Source organism: Scyliorhinus torazame, chromosome 7 (assembly GCF_047496885.1).
Source record: "Scyliorhinus torazame isolate Kashiwa2021f chromosome 7, sScyTor2.1, whole genome shotgun sequence".
In the NCBI taxonomy this organism is placed as follows: Eukaryota; Metazoa; Chordata; class Chondrichthyes; order Carcharhiniformes; family Scyliorhinidae; genus Scyliorhinus; species Scyliorhinus torazame.
The window spans coordinates 198,722,810-198,744,116 of NC_092713.1; the positions used below are offsets into that span (position 1 = coordinate 198,722,810).

A 21,307-nucleotide genomic window follows, 5' to 3' on the forward strand; every position below is an offset into this window, starting at 1 on the left:
GCATGCACTGGCCAACCATTGAATGTTGTGGACTGAAAGACTTACAGTGGGCTTGTTTTAAGAATATTCATGGCTGCACACGTACTGTTAATGAGGCCTTGCATTTTGAAGAAGTTTGCCAACTAGTATCTCGAATGCCTCCCAATTTCAGGATTGCTTCCAATGCTTCTAAACCTTGCAAACTCCCTTCTTAATATTGCTAACCAGAGGAGCTCTTCCTTGGTGATTTCACGCCTTGGGTTCTGAACCTCTCATCCAATGTTTCCAAAAATCTTTTATCAAACCCTGAAAACCCAGCCAGATATGCATGCAGATCTCAATATGTTTCTTGAAAAAAATTCTAAAATCTAATCATACGCAGTGACAAACTGCACCTGACAATATCTCCAACTCATTTAATTTTTCTTCCAATTCAACACGAGTATCTTCAAGAAATTTTATGATGTCTTCATGAGTGCACGGTAAACCTTCTGCCATCTACAAATAAATTGAAAGCACAATAATTTTCAGAAATAATTGAACAAGATTTTACATGTAACAACTTACCAATAGTAAAGCAAGGGTGGACTATTGTGATTTGTTCTTCAGGAATTGCAACAACTCTGATGGATACATCAACTCTGATTATTTCACTTCTTAAGAATTTCAGTGTACACAATTTTAATGTGGCCTCTAAATTATTGTCAGTTAATTAAATATAAATCATAGGCCACTGAAATTTTTTTGACTGTAATGACTGCCCCAGCAAACATTTCTAGGGCTGCTGGGTGCATCTCAATGTAGTATTTTGTGCAAAGGGCACTGGCAGTCTATGAACAAACTATATAAAAGAGATATTAAAACCCCAACACAAATCTAGAGTATGAGGCCTTCACAAAAAGTGACTGGAGCACCCGAAAAGCACTCCAGTTTCGCAGTTCTAAATTGGAATGGGCACACAAAGGGAAAATTCAATTAAAAACACACCCCTGCCCAGTGGTCTTTCGAATAGCTAATCATCCCTCGAATCTGGGAAATCCTTCGGGCAATCTTTTCAACAGGCTGAAGTTAAATAAGATGTACACCTGGTTTCTAAAACTACATTGCTCAGTTTATGTGGTAAACACCACTGGTCACACACTATGTGTATTACGGTTCTGCCACTGTACTACAGTTAACACAGTAAATCCCAGCCTGCTGGCTCCTCCCAGCAGGCACTGTATAAAAGTGTATGCTCTCCTGCGCTGCTTCCATTCTGGTTCCAGCTGGAGGAGGCTCAACATCTAGTGCAATAAAGCCTCAATAGTTTCACCAATTCGTCTCGTGGTCATTGATGGTTCATCAATTTATTGCACTAGATTTTTAGAGATGAATGTCTTAATCAAGCCTGGTGGCCTGGAGCTGAACCCTCACGCAGCCGACACCACAGCCACCTTCGAGCACTGGCTAGCCTGCTTTGAAGAATACCTCAGAGCATCCACAGAAGCCCTCTTAGACCCGCAGCAGCTCCAAATCCTCTACTCACGAGTGAGCCCACAAGTTTTCCCCCTCATTCGGGACGCGTCCACCTACACGGAAGCGATGACGCTACTAAAAGGACAGTACATCAGGACTTTGAATCAGGTGTTCGCCACGCACCTCCTGGCCACGAGACGGCAACTCCCGGGGGAGTCTCAGGGCGATTTCTTGCATGCTCTGCGGATACTTGGTAGGAATTGTAATTGCCAGGCAGTGTCGGCAGTCCAACACACAGAACTGCTGATCAGAGGCGCCTAAGTCATGGGCATTAAGTCCAATTACGTTCGCCAACGGTTATTGGAAGGGGGTACGCTCGGCCTTACGCAGACTGTGCAGATCGCTAACTGCCTAGAAGTGGTCTCCCGCAACCTAGAGTCCTACACCTCCGACCACGCGGCACCCTCGTGGGCATCATGGGCCCCACCATCTTCCGACCCGGGTACGCCGCAAGCCTGCGCCGTGTGGCAGCCAGCCAGCTCCGGAGGCCCCAAATGCTATTTGTGTGGCCAGAACAAGCACCCCAGACAACGCTGGCCAGCGCGGAGCACGACCTGCAATGGGTGTGGCAAGAAGGGCCACTTCTTCTCCGTTTGCCAGGCCCGATCAGTCGCTGCCGTTTCCAGGCCCAGTATCGCTACACCCCCAACGAGCGATCCAGGGGTGCCGCCATCTTTGCTGCCGCCCGCTACGTGCGGCTCGTGAGTGCCGCAATCCTGACTTCGTCTGCCATGTGCGTCAAGTGGGCACCGCCATCTTGGACCGCGTCTCAGGACCCCTACTCGCCTGGCCATTCACGGCCCGCCGATACCGCCGCCACCGCTGATCAGCCCAACAACTCCCAACATTTTCCGCAGCTCGCCTCCATCACCCTCGATCAGTTTCGGCCCCGCAACCTCGCGACCGCTACGACGACTGTAAGGATCAACGGGCATGAGACGACCTGCCTCTTCGACTCCGGGAGCACAGAGAGTTTCATCCACCCTGCTACGGTAAGGCGCTGCTCCCTCCCAGTCCTCCCGACACCCAGAAAGTCTCCCTGGCCTCCGGATCCCATTCCGTACAAATCCGGGGGCACAGCGTCGCGACCCTCTCAGTACAGGGCGTAGAGTACAGCAACTTCAGACTCTACGTCCTCCCCCACCTCTGCGCTACCCTGTTACTAGGTCTCGATTTTCAGTGCCACCTCCAAAGCCTTACTCTGAAGTTCGGCGGACCCCTGCCCCACCCCCCTCACCGTCTGTGGCCTCACGACCCTTAAGGTCAATCTGCCCTCACTTTTTGCAAACCTCACCCTGGACTGTCAGCCTATCGCCAAGAGGAGCAGACGGTACAGTGCACAGGACAGGACCTTTATCAGGTCGGAGGTCCAACGGCTTCTGTGGGAGAAGGGTCATTGAGGCAAAGATCAGCCCTCGGAGAGCTCAAGTGGTGGTAGTTAAGACTACCATCGACCGACAATCGATAATCGATCGACAGTTCCAACGCGCCACAGCGAAAAACCGGACCGACCTCCTCAGAAGACAAACATGGGACACAACCGACAGAATACCCTTCGTCATCCAGTACTTCCCCGGAGCGGAGAAACTACGTCATCTTCTTCACAGCCTTCAACACGTCATTGATGACGATGAACATCTTGCCAAGGTCATCCCCACACCCCCACTCCTTGCTTTCAAACAACCGCGCAACCTCAAACGAACCATTGTTTGCAGCAAACTACCCAGTCTTCAGAACAGTGACCACGACACCACACAACCCTGCCATGGCAATCTCTGCAAGACGTGCCAGATCATTGACATGGATACCACTATTACACGTGAGAACACCACCCACCAGGTACACGGTACATACTCGTGCGACATGGCCAACGTTGTCTACCTCATACGCTGCAGGAAAGGATGTCCCGAAGCGTGGTACATTGGCGAGACCATGCAGACGCTGCGACAACGAATGAACTGACATCGCACAACAATCACCAGGCAGGAATGTTCCCTTCCAGTCGGGGAACACTTCAGCAGTCAAGGGCATTCAGCCTCTGATCTCCGGGTAAGCGTTCTCCAAGGCGGCCTTCAGGTCGCGCAACAACGCAGAATCGCCGAGCAGAAACTTATAGCCAAGTTCCGCACACATGAGTGCGGCCTCAACCGGGACCTGGGATTCATGTCGCATTACATTCATCCCCCACCATCTGGCCTGCAAAATCCTACCAACAGTCCTGGCTTGATACAATTCACACCTCTTTAACCTGGGGTTACCCCATCTCTGGATCTGTAAAGATTTAATCACCTGCTAATGCTCGCATTCCTAGCATTATTTGGCATCTTTGAATTTGTCTATATATGTGTTTCTGGAACAGACCTCTGCATTCACCTGAGGAAGGAGCAACGCTCCGAAAGCTAGTGACATCGAAACAAACCTGTTGGGCTTTAACCTGGTGTTGTAAGACTTCGTACTGTAGTTAAGACTGGGGAGAAACACCAGATGGTCATCGACTACAGTCAGAACATCAACCAGTACACGCAGCTCGATGCGTACCCCCTCCCATGCATATCTGACATGGTCAATCAGATTGCACAGTATTGGGTCTTCTCCACCGTTGACTTGATGTCCGCCTATCACCAGCTCCCCATCCACCCAGAGGACCGCCAATACACTGCATTCGAAGCAGATGGCCACCTCTAACACTTCCTCAGGGTTCCCTTCGGCGTCATCAATGGGGTCTCGGTCTTCCAGCGAGAGATGGACCGAATGGTTGACAAGTACGGGCTGCGGACCACGTTCCTGTACCTAGATAATGTCACCATCTGTGGCCACGACCAGCAGGACCACAACGCGAATCTCCAGAAATTCCTCCACACCGCCAAACTCCTTAACATCATCTACAAAAAGGAGAAATGCGTTTTCCACACACCCACTTAGCCATTCTTGGCTATGTTGTGGAAAATGGAGTCCTAGAGCCCGACCCCGACCACATGCGCCCCCTCCTGGAACTCCCCCTCCCCCACTGCCGCTAGGCCCTGAAACGATGCCTGGGGTTCTTCTCATATTACACCCAGTGGGTCCCTAATTATGCAGACAAGGCCCGCCCACTCATCAAGTCTCCAGTTTTTCCCCTGACGGATGAGGCCCGCCGGGCCTTCAAGCACATCAAGGCGGACATCACCAAAGCCACGATGCGCGCGGTCGACGAGACTCTCCCCTTTCAGGTGGAGAGCGATGCATCGGATGTGGCTCTGGCCGCCACCCTCAATCAGGCGGGCAGACCCATGGCTTTTTTCTCCCGCACCCTTCATGCCTCCGAAATTCGGCACTCCTCTGTCAAAAAGGAGGCCCAAGCCATTGTGGAAGCTGTGCGACATTGGCGGCATTACCTGGCCGGCAGAAGATTCAGTCTCTTCACTGACCAATGGTCGGTTGCCTTCATGTTTAGCAATACACAGCGGGGCAAGATCAAGAACGACAAGATCTTGAGGTGGAGGATCGAGCTCTCCACCTATAACTACGAGATCTTGTATTGCCCGGGGAAGCTCAATGAGCCCCCAGCTGCCCGATCCCGCGGTACATGTGCGAGCGCACAAGTGGACCGACTCTGGTCTCTCCACAATGACCTCTGCCACCGGGGGTCACCCGGTTCTTCCATTTTATCAAGGCCCGCAACTTGCCCTACTCCATCAAGGAGGTCAGGACCGTGACAAGTCTGCGCGGAGTGCAAGCCGCACTTCTACCGGCCAGACAGAGCGCATCTGGTGAAGGCCACCCGCCCCTTTGAGAGCCTCAGCATGGACCTCAAAGGGCCCCTCCCCTCCACTGACCGCAACATGTACTTTCTCAATATAATTGATGAGTACTCCCGTTTCCCATTCGCCATCCCATGCCCCGACATGACATCTACCACGGTCATCAAGGCCCTACACAGCATTTTCACCTTGTTCGGTTTCCCCACCTACATCCATAGCGATCGGGGATCCTCCTTCATGAGTGATGTGCTGCGTCAGTTCGTGCTCAGCAAGGGCATCGCCTCGAGCAGGACGACCAGCTACAACCCCCAGGGAAACGGGCAGGTGGAGAGGGAGAACGCGATGGTCTGGAAGGCCGTCCTGCTGGGCCTTCGGTCTAGGAATCTCCCGGTCTCCCGCTGGCAGGAGGTCCTCCCCGATGCGCTCCACTCTATCCGGTCGCTCCTGTGCACTGCTACTGATGTGACCCCTCACGAACGTGTGTTTGCCTTCCCTAGGAAGTCTACCTCCGGGGTCTTGCCCCCAACCTGGCTGACAGTTCCTGGGCCCGTCCTCCTCCGGAAGCATGCGAGGAGTCATAAATCGGATCCCCTTGTCTCAAAAGTTCTCCTCCTCCATGCAAATCCACAATACGCCTACGTGGCACACCATGGCGGGCGACAGGACACAGTCTCCCTCCGGGACCTGGCACCCACTGGGTCCCCACTCACAAACACCACCACTCCCGACCTGGTACCGTCCCCTCCCCTCCGGTTGCCTCCCCTGCCCCTGCGCCGTTCACCCTCCCACCAGCGACCCTCACCGCAGCCCCCACCCCAGCAGCATCCGTCCCCTCACCGGATCCACTACTAGGTGAAGGAGAGGACAACACGCTCCCGGAGTCACAGGTACACACATCAGCGCCCACACCACAACCAGGACTGAGGCGATCGTGGCGGAGGGTCACAGCCCCCGACAGACCCAATCTGTAAGGTTTTTCACCCCCGCTGGATGTTTTTTTAACAAGGGGTGAATGTGGTAAACACCACTGGTCACACACTACGTGTATTACGGTACTGCCACTGTACTACGGTTCACACAGTAAATCCCAGCCTGCTGGCTCCTCCCAGCAGCCGCTGTATAAAAGTGTATGCTCTCCTGCGCTGCTTCCATTCTGGTTCCAGCTGCAGGAGGCTCAACATCTAGTGCAATAAAGCCTCAATAGTTTCACCATTTCGTCTCGTGGTCATTGATGGTACATCAGTTCGACAAACAGTTCCTTTGGTCTTTCCGAGTGACGAGACTTCCTTTATTCAGGCAAAAATTAATTTGCTCCATCCAACTCCATTTATCAGTGGAACTGCGTGATTTCTATAAAGATTCACACCTAAAAATAGGTTCTCCAAACATTCACACAAGTTAAACATCCTCATTTACTGTACTGACCTTGAAGGACTATTCCATTCCTCGCTACTTTCCGGCAATTGTTCTTGCCTCCCAGTATCTCCGGTCAGCCTGAAAATAGAAGTTCATTCCCAGTGGTATATTTTGATGCTACCACTTTTTTTTGAAAGCCCTTTTTAATAGACTTCTGCTCTGACAGGATAACCAAGCTTGAATCAACCACCTTCATTTCATGAAATTCTAGAACGGTCTTGAAAACCATTGTAGTCTGTTATTTGCTGCTAACACTGGCCTCAACCTAGAGGCTGCACTAACTGTGGGTGCAAATCCCGTAATGGCCACTGAATCTCACGAGAGGCCCAAAACAGGAATTTGCGCTCACGCGATTTTGATGTGTCGTTTTCCCCGCACCCCTCCAATGACATAGTCAGGTTCATGCCCATGAACGGCGCAAGCCTGATTAGCATAGATTATATTTGCATGTTATTATAGGGCTTAATGCTGTTACTTCTGCCCTCTCTCCTAGTTTTCAAAAATGCAAACCAGGTGTGATGTCCATGTCAGGGGTGCACAGTTTAGTCTCTGGGTGGTGAGGGGCATCCTGGCACTGCCAGGTTGGCAGCACCAGGGCGTCAGTGAATGGTTGGCACTGACAGGGATGGGCTCTCTGGGGAGCCTCATTGGCGGGATTCTTCTTATGTGTGATGGGAGCGACGTGCACCCCGATGTCTATGAGGGAGGGGGAAATGCCTGTGAGAGGAGTGACCTGATACTTGTATTGGGGGTGAGGAGCCCGATACTTCAGATGGCGGGAAGGGGGGGGGGCGGAGGGGGGTAATACCCAGATACTTGCTTGTTGGGTGGGAAATGCCCGATACTTGTGTAAGGGGGTCGGGCCAATACTTGTGGTGGGGTCCTCCGCGTCCGTGGAGGGAGGTTTATTTTCAGTGCAGACTGGGCCGCCCCTTAAAGTTGGTGCCCCAATCTCTGTGGAGTGGCCCTGCTCCGCTGGAGTGATGCCACAAATGGGGGGGTGATTCTCTAATTGCGGGACTAAGTGCCCGCGCTGTCATGAACGCCATCGCATTTCACGATGGCGCGAAACGGCCCCCGCCACGACCGATTCAGGGGCAGAAAAGGGGCCAGCAGCGGCGCCGTGAGAAACGCGGTGGGCGTGGCAACAGAGCAGCGGCGTCATCGCGCGACGCCAGGATGACGCCGTGCCGTTTAATAGGAAGTGCGTGATCGGCACACAGACACCGAAGTTGGAGATGGATGAGCCTCGCCGTGCCACTCCCCACTTCCGGGACAGCGACCTAGAGGCACTGCTAGACGCAGTGGAGGAGCGCCGGGCCATCCTCTTCCCCAGACGTGGCCATCGGTAGCCGTGCGGCACTGTGAGGCGGGGATGGCGAGAGGTTGGCATGGCGGTCAACGCTGTGGGGCACATCCCTCGCACGGGAGACCAGTGCAGGAAGAAACTGCAAGACCTCACGAGGGCAGCGAGGGTAAGTACCCTGAGACTCCCCCCGGGCAACGCCCCAGCCAGTCCCCTCCCCCCTGCCCACGTGGGGGGGGGGGAGGGGGAGCCTGGAGCCCCACGTTGCACCCGGGACACATGTGGAACCACCCCCCCACCCCGTGGCCAGGTACCATTGCGTGGGTCCGAGTGTCCCCACCGAGTGATAATGGTGCTTACATGTGTGCGTCCTGCTGATGACCGCCTAACCCTGAGTTTCATCACCCCCCCCCCCCCCCCCCCCGCAAGAATGCTCACAATCAGAGAGAGCGTTCAAGAACCGGAGGGTAAACGGTAACGGGGTGAAGCTCAGGTGATATGAGGGGGATCACCTGAGCTGCACCCCGTTACCGTCTACGAGCAGAGGGCTCTAGACCTTGTTGGGGGAGCCGCCAGCCGGGGGGTAGCGCTGTGCCAGGTCGGAGGCGCAGCACCAGGTGAAAATCCCCTGTCTGCATGCAGTCCCTCAGCCCATCACTACCCCCACCCCCCTCACACACCACCCCCCTCACAATCCACCCCCTCACACTCCACCACCCTCACATCCCACCACCTGACACTGCATCACCCCCACAGTCCACACCCTCACACCCCACCGCCTGACACTGCACCACCCCCACAGTCCACACCCTCACACCCCACCGTCTGACACTGCACCACCCCGACAGTCCACACCCTCACACCCCATCGCCTGACACTGTACCACCCCCACAGTCCACACCCTCACACCCCACCGCCTGACACTGCACCACCCCCACAGTCCACACCCTCACACCCCACCGCCTGACACTGCACCACCCCCACAGTCCACCCCCTCACACCCCATCGCCTGACACTGTACCACCCCCACAGTCCACACCCTCACACCCCACCGCCTGACACTGCACCACCCCCACAATCCACACCCTCACACCCCACCGCCTGACACTGCACCACCCCCACAGTCCACCCCCTCACACTGCCCCCTCATATACGACACAGCGTGTCTAATGAAACGTGCCTTACTGTGTTCTCCAGGGCCAGACGAGCACCGTCATGGAACTGCTCGGTCACCCCGCCGTTGCGACAGACGAGGCACAGGGGCACGGCACCTGGCATGGGCCGTGGACTGAATGCACTGGGCCAAGGTTCGAGCCAGGATACCCCAGACCTGGGGACAGACGAGGACCTAGCGGCCGGGGCATTGCTGTCACCCACCACTTCAACCATCGCAGATACACTCACCTGGGTTGGGCAAGTAAGTGATGAGGCATCTGGGTCACTGACTGGTGCGCACCACACAGCCGAACCGGTACAGCAGGTGGAGGTAAGAGCAGCCGAGGGGCTGGACAGTTGGAGGGCAGCCCAGGCCCAGCACCCAGCTGCCGCCCAGACGGTTCCCGGGTTCCTGGGCTTTCCAGGCCCACCCACAGATCCGATGCATTTGCAACCCCAGGGACCAGACAACGGGATGACGGCTGTCTCCCGGCAACTGCAGACCCAGCTGGAGGAGTCCATCCGCGTCCACGAGCAGGGAGTGGTGCCGGTCATGGCTGCATCCCAGGTTGACACCGCACGGGTGGCGTCCGTGATGGAGGCAATGGGGGAAACGGTTTTGGCCATGGGTCAAGTTCTTAAGGGCCTGGGGCTTAGTGTGCACGCGTCAACCGTGGCCCATGACAGGGCTGCCCACTCACAGGCAGCCATGTCCCAGAGCCAGTTGGACATTGCCGCCGCACTCTGGGGTCTGGCCCAGTCTCAGCAGGCCATGGCCCTGTTCCAGCAGGCCATCGCTGAGAGCATCGGCGGCTTTGCCCATGTGATGGATGGCGTTGCACAGTCCCAGCGGGAGGTAACGCAGTCCCTGAGGGATGTTGCACTCCCTCAGCTCCATCGCCGGGAACGTTCAAACCCTGGTCGATTCCACAGCGGACCTCCAGGACTGGCAGTGCCAGGTGTCGGTGGTGCAACGGGGCTTGCCTCCGCGCGCACCACCGTCCCATAGAGAGGCCCGGGAGATCCCGGTGCCTGTCCCGGTTACAACAGCAAGGGAGGGACCGGAACACTCGGACTCCTCCCGTTCTGCCCCTGGTGCATCTGGTGGGCAGCGGGCAGAGGAGGGTGGCACCACCCCATCCAGCACGCCCGCCGAGCAGCCTGGCCCATCCAGGTCGGGCCGCCCCAGGAAACGCACGCCGATGGGGAGCCACGTCGAAGGGCAGGATTCTCAGCAGCCCACCTCCACTCCTGCTGTACCGTCTGGGGAAACACCTAGGCGTACTGGTAAGGCCCGTAAGGCCAAAAAGTTAGACACGTAGTAAGTTGGCACAGGTGCAGGGCACAGATTAGTAATAGGGGCTAGGGCACTTGTCTTTCAATGTGCCGCCCACCCCCCCACCCCACCCCAAGCACGCCGTCGTGCTCAGCGCTCCGACGCCCGCTGCCCCACATGGACATGTGATGGAGTGTCCGTGACGCATAAAGGAGACACCGAGGTGGGGGTGTTCAGAAATAGCCATGAGTCAGACATTCAGTAGCGATCCGTAGCTCACAGCTCATCGCAGAGCGGGTTGTCATCATCCAACATGGCACTGTTCACACCCGCTTACGAAAGTAAATGTGTTACAAGATTAACGAAGTGCCACAGGTGTAGGGGTTGCATGAGAGTGGTGCTGTGGGTGGTAGGGTTGTGCGATGGTGCGGGAGGTGGGGGGGGGGGTTTGCTGGGTGGTGCCTTTGTGCGCAATCAACAGTGCAGTGCCCTGCACAACGATGCCCTCCCCCTAGTGTGCGAAACGTGCGGCGACCAACGCCTCGCGTGCTCACTGTCCCAGCCGGTAGCGTCGTGTGGACTCCCGGCCATATCCCGCACCCCGGTGGTGTCTGTGCCCCACCGCCGTCCCATCCTCCCCATCCTCCTCCTCCTTATCCTCATGTTCAGAGGCGTCACCCTCATCGGGCTCACCTGCTTCATCCTGCTCCATGACATTGCCCCTCTGTTGGGAAATGTTGTGCAAAACACAGCATGTGACAAAGATTCTTCCGACCCTGTCGGGGTCGTACTGCAGAGCGCCTCCAGAGCGGTCGAGGCACTGGAATCTCATTTTGAGGAGGCCGAAGCACCTCTCCAAGACACCCCTGGTTGCAGCATGTGCCTCATTGTAGCGGGTCTCCGCGTCGGTCTGTGGCCTCCGTATAGGCGTCATCAGCAACGGGCGCAACTGATAACCCCTGTCACCCAGCAACCAGCCCCTCATCGGGGGGGGGGGACCCTCGAAAATAGCGGGTATGAAGGACTGCGCCAGTATGAAGGCATCATGCACGCTGCCCGGGTATTGGGCGCACACGTGCATGATTCGCATTCAATGGTCGCAGACCACCTGGACGTTCATTGAGTAGTTCCCCTTCCTGTTCAGGAAGACGACCCTGTTCTGCGACAGTGCACGCAGGTTAACTTTCACCCCATCAACAACGCCTTGGACCATCGGGATCCCAGCCACTGAGGCGAATTGCGTTGCCCTGGCAGCCTGGTGTGCGTGGTCCTCCGGAAAATCTATGTATCTTCCCGTGACGGCATATAGGCCGTCGGTAACGGCCCGGATGCACCGGTGCACCGATGTCTGAGAGATTCCACATAGGTTGCCGCTTGGCACCTGGAAGGAGCCCGTCGCAAAAGAATTGAGGGCAACCGGGACCTTCACTCTCTCAGGTATGGCATGTCCTCCCCCCCGTTCCATGTGGTGCCAGGTGCGCAATTAGGTGGCATATATGTCCCGCCATCTCACGGCTCAATCTGAGTCTCCTCCTGCATGCCGCTTCCATAAGGCCCTCGAAAGAAATGCGGTCCCGGTACACACGACGCCGCATGGGACGCCTCCGCCGCCTTGGCACAACCACCTGCTCGTGCTCCTCCCCTGGTGCCCCATCAGGATCTGAGTCGTCGACCGCTTCCTGGCCGACGACGTGGGGGTCATTTTCACACTCCGCCTCCTCTTGGACCTGTTGGGCATGATGGCCTGCAGCAGGGGCGCCTGGCACTGGGCCCTCTGCAGCCACTCCCTCTGCAGCATCCTCACTGAGCCGCCTGGGTCGTCCGCGCCGAATGTCAATCTGCACGGCAGCCGCTGTCGCCACGGCGGCGAACATTGATGGCTGTTGTGCAAACATCACAAACTTGAAGCGGGGGGGGGGGTGTTGGGAGGGAGAGGCAACAACATTTGTTAGGAGGGCGCTTTAGCACATAGGCAGCCAGGGCCCTTTCAATGAATGGGTGCCCCGGCTGCCTGGTCATGGTTCATTCACGCACGCACCGTTACATCTGCCCACAGTATCCGTTTCCTGCCCAGTTCGCCCTGTCCCTTCTCATTGCAGTGCCAGCGGCCATAGCCCTTCACCATGGCCTCTAATTGGAAGGGTGTCTTCGCCACCTTCCTGCCATGGCACACCAGCTGAGGTCTCGGTCCCACGGGTACCCGTGGAGGCCCCCCCCCCACCCGACAGGATGCTGGCATCATTTGCACCACCCCCTCCTCCTTCCCTCTTCTTATTCCCCCACCCCCTCCCCCCTTCTCCTTTCCCCATATCCTTCCCTCTCCTCTGTCCCCCACCCACTCCCCCTTCCCCCTTCTCCTTCCCACACCCTCCCCCTTCCCTCTACTCCTTTCCACACTCCATCCTCCTTCGCCCTGTGCTCACACCCCCAACCACCCCTCCCCCAATCCCCCCCCCCCCCAAGGGGGATCGCGGCATACGCTTCAGAGAGCCCTCTCCCCCACCCGCCATCACCGGCCGTTGACGCAGCTTCCTGCTTCCTGGGATGGGCCCGCCCACTCACCTCCCTCATCCACATCGTCAGCCAGCACGACTGGCTGACAAATTTATTTAGTAGGGGTGAACGGCGACGGCGTGACCTGGGGTCACCCCGTCGGGACTTCGGCCCATCCGGGCCGCAGAATAGCGGGGGGGGGGGGGTGGGGCCGGAGCAGGGAGAATCGCCTCTGTTGCTTGCCCGGCATATTCTCCGGCATGCGCAGCACCGACCTCGATGACGCCGTTCTCGCCAGTTGGGAGAATGGCAGAACGGCGTCGTGAGAAAAAGTGGCGTGCACAGCGATTCTCCCAGATGGCGCGGCATGGGAGAATCGCCCCCTCAATGCCCCCAGATTTTTAGTGCAATGAGTCCCAAAAAATCAGGAAGAAAACGCAGCTGTGCATCTGGAGAGATACACGCCGGTTTTCAGACTGAACTGGACACTGCCAGATTTTGGAAATTCCACCCATTGTTTCTAACATGTTAATCAACAAATAATCTCTTGAATTTATTTTCTTGACCATTTCTTCCACACGTGTTTGACCAGCATGTATTTCAATAATTTTATTTGAAGATATTTCTGAACAATCATTGATCCAGGTACATTAATCCATCTAGTTCAATTTATAGCACAGAAACACAGCCGCAACATATATCCCACTTCATTAATATTGCCACATAGTACTCCACAAGCTATCCCTGCCTCGTCCATATCAAAGGTCAATTTATGAATGGAGCTGCTTCATTAACTGAAGCAAGGCTATGAAGCACAGCTGTGTAGTTTCGGTGCATACATTTTCCTTTTACTGTACTGTGATCCAGCATATCTGGTGTACCTGGCTAGTGGCGATTTATTTTATATTATGTGAACTCAGTTTCATTGTTCATGTTAAATTACAATCCTATCTCCATCTCCACTTAAGCATAATTTTGGAATGTCACATCAGGGGCAATTCTGAACAAAATATTAATTTGTAGGCAGTGTGAAAATAATGGTTAAAGCTCAAAAATGGAATGGTAGGGATGACAGCAAAAGTACAGGTCTCCCTATGTAACATATAAGAATTAACGAGCAATTGAGTAGATTTACTTCTGTTTTTTACAGTCAGCATATCAGCAGTGATGGAAATTTGCATGATATTTTGCCAGCTGCGAAGTTTAAATAAAATAAGCTGCTGATTCAAACAGTGATCAAAATTCTCAAAGTAAATGACTGGTTTAGTCTTTGACTGTAGTATTGCTATCATGCCAAGAACACCTTCCACCCACAGCATCATCAGGGGGCATATGAAGTTTATCAATGTACTCGAATAGCCCTAATATTCAATTACCATCTATGTTTTGCAAAATATTTGATTACAGCAGTAATTTTTAAAATTCTTTCATGAGTTGTGGGCTTCATTGACTAGGTCAGCATTCATTGTTCTTGAGAAGGTGATGGTGAGCCGCCTTCTTGAACCGCAGCAGTTCATCTGTGTAGGCACACCTACAGTGTTGTTAGTGAGGAAATTCCAGGATTTCCTGTGAAAGAATGGTGATATATTTCCAAGTCAGGATTGTGTGTGGCTTGAAGAGAACATAGAGGATGTAGCATTTTCATGCATCTGCTGCTCTGGGTCTTCTAGGTGGTAGCAGTTGTGGGTGTGGAAGGTGCTGTTGAAGGAACTTTGGTGAGTTGCTGTAATGCAGCTTGTAGATGGTAAACACTGCCGCTACTATCAGTCGGTGGTGGAGGAAGTGAATGTTGAAGGTGGTGGATGGGGTGCCAATCAAATTGTTGTGTTGTCCTTGAGGGTGTCAAGCCTCTTCAGTGTTTTTGGAGCTGCACTTATCAGGCAACTGGACAGTATTCCATTTTAGTCCTAACATGAAAGGTTGTTTGGTGTCTGTTATAACCCCAAGTGGAGATCACGGGATAGGAATGCAATTCTTACACACGAACATGATTATTGGCAACGAGCGCCAAACTGTAGCCTCGCTGAGAGCTTGTGGGGAGCCCACATACAGCATTATAAAAAGCCTAACCACCCTGACCCTCCGGTCATTCGGCTGCCTGGTAGCCATGGTAGGGGAACATTCCGACCTGAGGCCGCCACTGATAGTGTGCTGTTTCCAATTCCACATGGCCGCCTAGGGCCAAGGGAAAGGTATCAGCGAGTTTCTGGCTCACCTCAGGAAACAAGCTGAGACCTGTGAATTTGTCCCAACACTGGGCGAAGTACTACGTGATTGGTTAGTATGTGGGATCACGATGCAGCCACACAAATAAAACTACTTGCCAAAGCTAATTTTGACCTCCAAGGAGCTATGGAAATTGTGGTATCCAGGGAAAGTGCCAAACAGGGAGTCCAAGAACTCTAGGCAAGGGGCGAGACACCGGTATCGGCCCCGGGAACATCGCCAAACTTTTTCCCCTGACCAGCAGTATAATTACCGGCCTGCAGCAGTAGGAGCGGGACGCAGAGATCTGGGGCACAGAAGGCCCTGCAAGGAGCCACCCAGCCACTGCACTGCCAGGCGTGACCACGCCACCCTGACCCACTATGTGGAGGACAATGCCGATTGGCATTGTGTGCCTGCACCAAGAATTGCGCCCATCCAAACCTCGCTCCAGGTGAACGGCCACATGACTCGCATGGAACTTCTTCCCCTTCAACTGCATACTATCCTGGATTCGTCCACTAACTCTCCAGGTTAGTGTCCTACATAAGGGAGCCTCTCACGATTGCAGGCACAACCATCCCCGTTGATTACGGCAGCCAGTCAGCAAAATTACTATTGGTCATTGTACATAATAATAATAATAAATCACTTCTTGTCACAAGTAGGCTTCAATGAAGTTATTGTGAAAAGCCCCTAGTCGCCACATTCCAGCGCCTGTTTGGGGAGGCCGGTACGGGAATTGAACCCGCGCTGCTGGCCTTGTTCTGCGTAACAAGCCAGCTATTTAGCCCACTGTGCTAAACCAGCCCCTTCTACCCCATGGTGTGCAGACCATACATGGGAGCGGCCCGGGCCTGTTGGGGCACACTGGTTCCGGCACCTTCACTTAGACTGACAAAGGGTTTGCCAAATGCACCCACATGGCCCCGAAGGCACATTGGCCAGATTTCTGACCGGATTCCAGGAATGTTTGGGACCATCAGGGGGGGCCAAAGCCCGAATAAGTATGGACCCCATGGTCCAGTCACGCTATTTCCATGATCGCCCCGTTTCATATGCCTTGTGTCCAAAGGTAGGTGCGAAGTGCGACTGCATGGAGAAACTGGGGATCATAAGACCAGTACAATTCTCCGATTGGGAGACGCCGGCTGTACCAGTAATGAAGCCCGACAGGTCGGTGCGTCTCTGCAGGGATTATAAAATGACAGTAAACCGGGTATCATGCTTAGACCATTATCCAATCCCCAGGATCGAGGATCTGTATGCCAAGCTCAGCGATGGGCTTGCAGTCACCAAGCTAGATATAAACCATGCGTATCTCCAGCTGGTCCTCGCTTCTGAATCCAGATCAATTCGTCACCATTAACACGCAGCAGGGACTCTAAGTATACCCGGCTACCATTTGGGGTCTCCTCGGTGTGCGCAGTATTTCAGAGGATCATGGAGAACATATTTCAGGGTTACCATGCGTGGCGGTCTACTTAGATGATGTATTAAGAATTGATTCATCCGCAACTTAGCATAAGTGCTACAAGGCTTTGAGGCGGCTGGTGTCCGCCTCTGCTGAGGGAAGTGCGTCTTCACCGCAGCCGAGGTGGTGTACCTTGGGTACTGGGTGGACCACAATGGTCTGCACACCATGGAGTAGAAGGTCCAGGTCATTCACCAAGCCCCGGTGCTAAGGGGGCCAATGGAACTTCGGGCTTTCCTGGAGCTGGTCAAATATTGTGGAAAGTTACTCCCTGGATTAGCCATGACATTGACTCCCCTCCATAAAAAAGAAAAGACAACTCTGGACGTGGACATCATGCAACAGTGTTTGCCAGAGTGAAACAACAGCTTTCCTCTCATGACTGCTTTTACTCATTTTGACTCCTCCAGGCCATTCTTACTGACCTGCAACACATCCCCTTACGGTGTCAGGACTGTTCTAGCCATGTAATGGAAGATGGTTCAAAGCAACCTATCGCATTTGCATCTATGATATTGGCTGACATGGAGTAATGGTCAAGCAAATGGAGAAAGAAGGCCTGGCCGTGGTATCTGGTGCACATAAATTCCACTGGTATGTCCACAGGCACCACTTCATTGTCCTGGACCGCAAGCCACTTCTGGAGCTCTTCAAGGAGGACTGTGTGATACCTCCCTTAGGCTTCACCCGCTTCCAGAACTGGGCACCATTACTGGCAGCTTATGACTACATATTGTACACATTGTAACACCGTTCCGGAGCCCACATAGCTCAAGCTTTGAGCCATCTACCGCTGCCTACTCAGGCCACAGCCAATGCAGCAATAGCTTCACTCCATTTCATGGACTCACTACTAGTCACGGCATCTCGCATCTGCGCTGGACCCAGACCCAGTGTCAGGCACATGGTGCAGTATGGGGCCCAGCACCAGGCTCTGCCCAAGGACCTAAAGGCTTACATGTGGAAGATGCAAGACCTGAGCATTGAAGACGATGTGTTCTTATGGGGCACCCGCATGGTGGTCCCCGAGCAGTGCTCTTATTAGACTTCCATAATGGACACCCGGGAGTGTCTAAAATGAAGAAGCTTGCCCAGAGCTATGTCAGGTGGCCTGTCACGATGCAGACATTGAATGAGTAGCCCAGCATGCTCCCAATGTCAGGCGCACCAACGATTACCCCCGGCAGCCCCATTTCAGTACGCACGGAATACCTGAGGTACTAGCGTCCGATAACGGCACGGCATGGAGTTCACAAGCATAGAGTTCACCTCCGCCAATGGGGTTGCTCCCTATCACCCACCTTCGAACAGACTGGCCCAGAAGAGCAGTCCAAACATTTCAGCTGGCCATGAAGCTGGCAGTTGGATTCTGGGACACATGCCTGGTCCGTTTCTATTTCTTCCATCGCACGACACAGCATGCCTTGATGGGCATCGCACCAGCGGAGCTCTTGATGGACCATTGTGTCTGCACCCGCCTAAATTTGGTCATCCCCGATCTGGGTGGGAGGGTCTGCCACAATCAGGACCAGTCCGAGATCAACGCCAGTCGCCGTCCGCACATTCGCCCCCGGCAACACCTTGAATTTCAGAAACTTGGGTGATGGGGCCGCTTGGGTCCCAGGTGTCATCTTGGCGGCCACCAGTTGTATTCTACAAGGTCAGGGCACAAGGGCGGGCATCCAATCGCCATGTGGATCACCTTTGGAGTTTTGTAACGAACGTCCATTTCCGAAGTTCCAGCTGACTTTGAGATTGAGGTTAACAGAGTTAAGTGCTGTCAATTGCTAGCTGACCACTTCAACCATGAAGGAAGATGATTGGTAAGCACTTAATTCTGTATGAAGTGGTCCAGGAGCTGTCAATCAAAGCTGTCAATCAGCTCACCACTTTAAAGTTACTCAACCGTGGAGGGAGATGAATGGAACAATGCTGACAGCTGGGGGGGGGGGGTGTGGAAGCTGTTAATCACAGCCTAGTAAAATCAGTATCAAGAGAAATGAATGAATGACTTTCAGAACAAAGGTCTGAGGGGGTTTCAACACAGCTGACTGGTTTCCTCTTTCCAGCAATTGACAGGTGCTATTCCCTGTGTCTTCACCAGCAGGTGCATTGCCCAGGTGACTGTTAAAGCAGTGGGTTTTTTTTCACTGCCTATGCCTGGACTCTCTATCGCTTCTAAACAGGGGTCTCGTTTCCAAGGGCGTTGGGGGTTGGGGGCTTCCAGACAGGCCTCTCTCTTCTGGAGGTTTCCTTATTAAGGTAGTCTCTGTGGGGAGGGGGGGATTTCTTTCAATAGGGGGGTCTCTGTGGGAGGTCTCGATATAGGGGATCTCCTCATTTGGGGGTCTTGTGGTGGTCTCTTTATTTATGGAGTCACTGTGGGAAGTTTCTTCATTTAGTGGGTCTCTAGAAGGGTTTCCTTATTTAGGGTGTCTCAGTTGAGAATGGGTAGGGTCACCCTCGTACTTGGGGGGGGGGTGAGGATAGGGAACCCAGAAAATCCAGGGAGGTGTCTGCATTGCGTTGTGGGGGTGGCGCTGGCAAGCTGCGGGACTTCGCGATTGGGCTGCCATTAATCCTCGCCATGCTGGGAATTACTACCTGATGGGAGCGCAAATGGGGTGTAATTCAGCTCCGGCCGGAGAACAGAGGACTGGATTCTCCGATTTTCAGGCTATGTCCTGATGCTGGCGTGGGAATCCTGGCCTTTTACGACTGAATAATCGGCGCAAAACGGCAACCGATCCCCCATCCGGTGGGGGGCTAGCAGACAGGCAGCGTAGAGCACCCGGCTCTAGCTGCCGATATGGCCGTAGAATTGCCGGGTCGATGGTCATGTAACATGGCGCCAGCCGCACGCGGACCCGGACTGCCAAATAGTGCCCCCCTTGGGCCAGGTTCGCGACCCCTGGACGACCCCCCAACAGTGCCCCCCAGCCCCTGCCAAAGTCCCCCCCTGCCCGTGGATCGGCTTTCCCCCCCCGACTGTGGTGGTGCTGGACTGAGTCCGCAGCCGCCGCGCCAAGTTCCCAACAAAACATAGCATGAGAGACGCACACCGTCGGGAATCGGCCGGTCGGGGGCGGATCATCAGAGGAAGGGCCTCAGGTAACGTCCCGAGGCAGTCGATACGGCGTGCGGCGTACTCCTAGACTACGCCACTTTGAAGGGGACGGAGCATTGTGAAACCGCCTCCATTTTGCAAAAGGGGATTCTCCGGCCGATCGACAAACGCGATTTCGCCGTCAGAGGCCGGAGAATCCCGCCCATAGGCTCCCAAATGGAGAATTACAACTAATGTACGTATTCAATGTGCTGCCAGGCATGGGTGCTCCTTCCACGCTGGCTACTTTCAGTCTCTACTATACACAGTCTACTATTATATGACTCTCTACAACATATTGTGGATGGCATGTGTTTTGTTATGTTCTTGTCGTAGCATAAGCTGCTTCCTTGATGTGCACTCTGACAAAGGAAGATAGCTTGGAGATAGCTTGAACACGTTTATTAAACTATTAACAATTCTTTGAGTTGGATTTGATGCTACTGTTAATCCTTCTATAGCTACTCAGACTGACTAACCAGTCTGCTACAATCCATGTGGTGGGAGTGATGTTCACTCAACCCTGTCTCTGTACTCACTGAGAGTCTGCACTGGAAAGAGGAAGATCATGTGTGCAGTGTCCTTATATATGGGTTGGTGAGATGCCCCCTGTGGTAGTGTCACCTCTATGTGTATCGTGAATGCCCATTGGTCGTGTCCTATCTTACTGACCTATTGGTTGACTGTCTGTGTGTCATGTCTCTGGTGTTCCCTCTAGTGTCTAGCTAGATGTAGTGTATGTACATTAACCCTTTTTGTACCACATCCCCACTTTTTTTTTGTGTTACGTATTTTCTGTACAGCATTAAAGAAAATTGAACAAACTAGGTAGATGAGTGAAACTCTATTCAAGTTATGATAACAGTGATCATTAAACAATAAGTCCAAATCAGAGGCATGAGTCCAAAGTTCATTAATTATTATGGTCGAGTGGCATTTTTGTTTGGTTGGTGAGTTGGTGATGTTGATGGTGGCATTGCATTGTAAACGCCATCAGTGTCCCTGCGCTGAAGGAACCAAGAAGTGGTCACATCACTTTGTTGTCTGATTTGGACTCTTTTTTTCTTTTGATGCTTGTGGTGGTAATTCCTGATGGCATCTGTCCTGAAAGCCAGGTTGCCTGTTGGTAGTGCTGCAAACGTGAAGTGGTAAGATGCATCATCCTGCCATGGTATGTCATTGTACTGAGCTGAGCAGTAACAGTATCCCTCATGGGCAGAGTGGTACCATGTCGTACCAGTCGTAGTTCCATTGGTGTTGTTTTTGTTGTGCTTGTTGTCGACGCATTGTCGTGCTTGTTGTTGCCTTTGGTATGCTTCTTGCTATTGTCTTTGATGTTGTTGTTGTGGTTGGTTTTGTTGCCATGTTTGCTGCGCTCAAGGACCACACTCCGTGGATAATACGAGTCCTTCACATAGTTACTCGTGTCAGCGTCCTTCGTGGCATCTGCTGTCTCCTTGAGCGTGCCAAAACTGAGTTTGCGGCGCTCCCCGTTTGAAGTCATGTCCGGCTTACTTGAATCAGCTTTGGCTTGTCGATGCTCCCCGTCTGGAGTCTGGTCTGTTTCACCTGAGTCAGTTTTGGTTTGTCGATGCTCCCCGTCTGGAGCCCTTTCTGGTTCACCTGAATCAGCTTTGGTTTC

The 21,307-nt window shown here is 53.7% G+C and overlaps 1 protein-coding gene across 2 annotated transcripts in view; it reads right to left on the minus strand.

Annotated features, from left to right (window-relative positions):
- syce3 (synaptonemal complex central element protein 3) overlaps positions 1-21,307 on the minus strand; it is a 53,150-nt gene that overhangs the window by 26,216 nt on the left and 5,627 nt on the right. Inside the window, exon 1 of one of the 2 annotated variants that reach the window (XM_072512956.1) lies at positions 375-440. In XM_072512956.1, the coding sequence (XP_072369057.1) occupies positions 375-395 (21 nt within the window). In that variant the 5' untranslated portion in view covers positions 396-440. Of the gene's footprint in view, positions 1-374; positions 478-21,307 lie in introns of those variants that run through there. The other variant, XM_072512955.1, reaches the window with a different exon arrangement.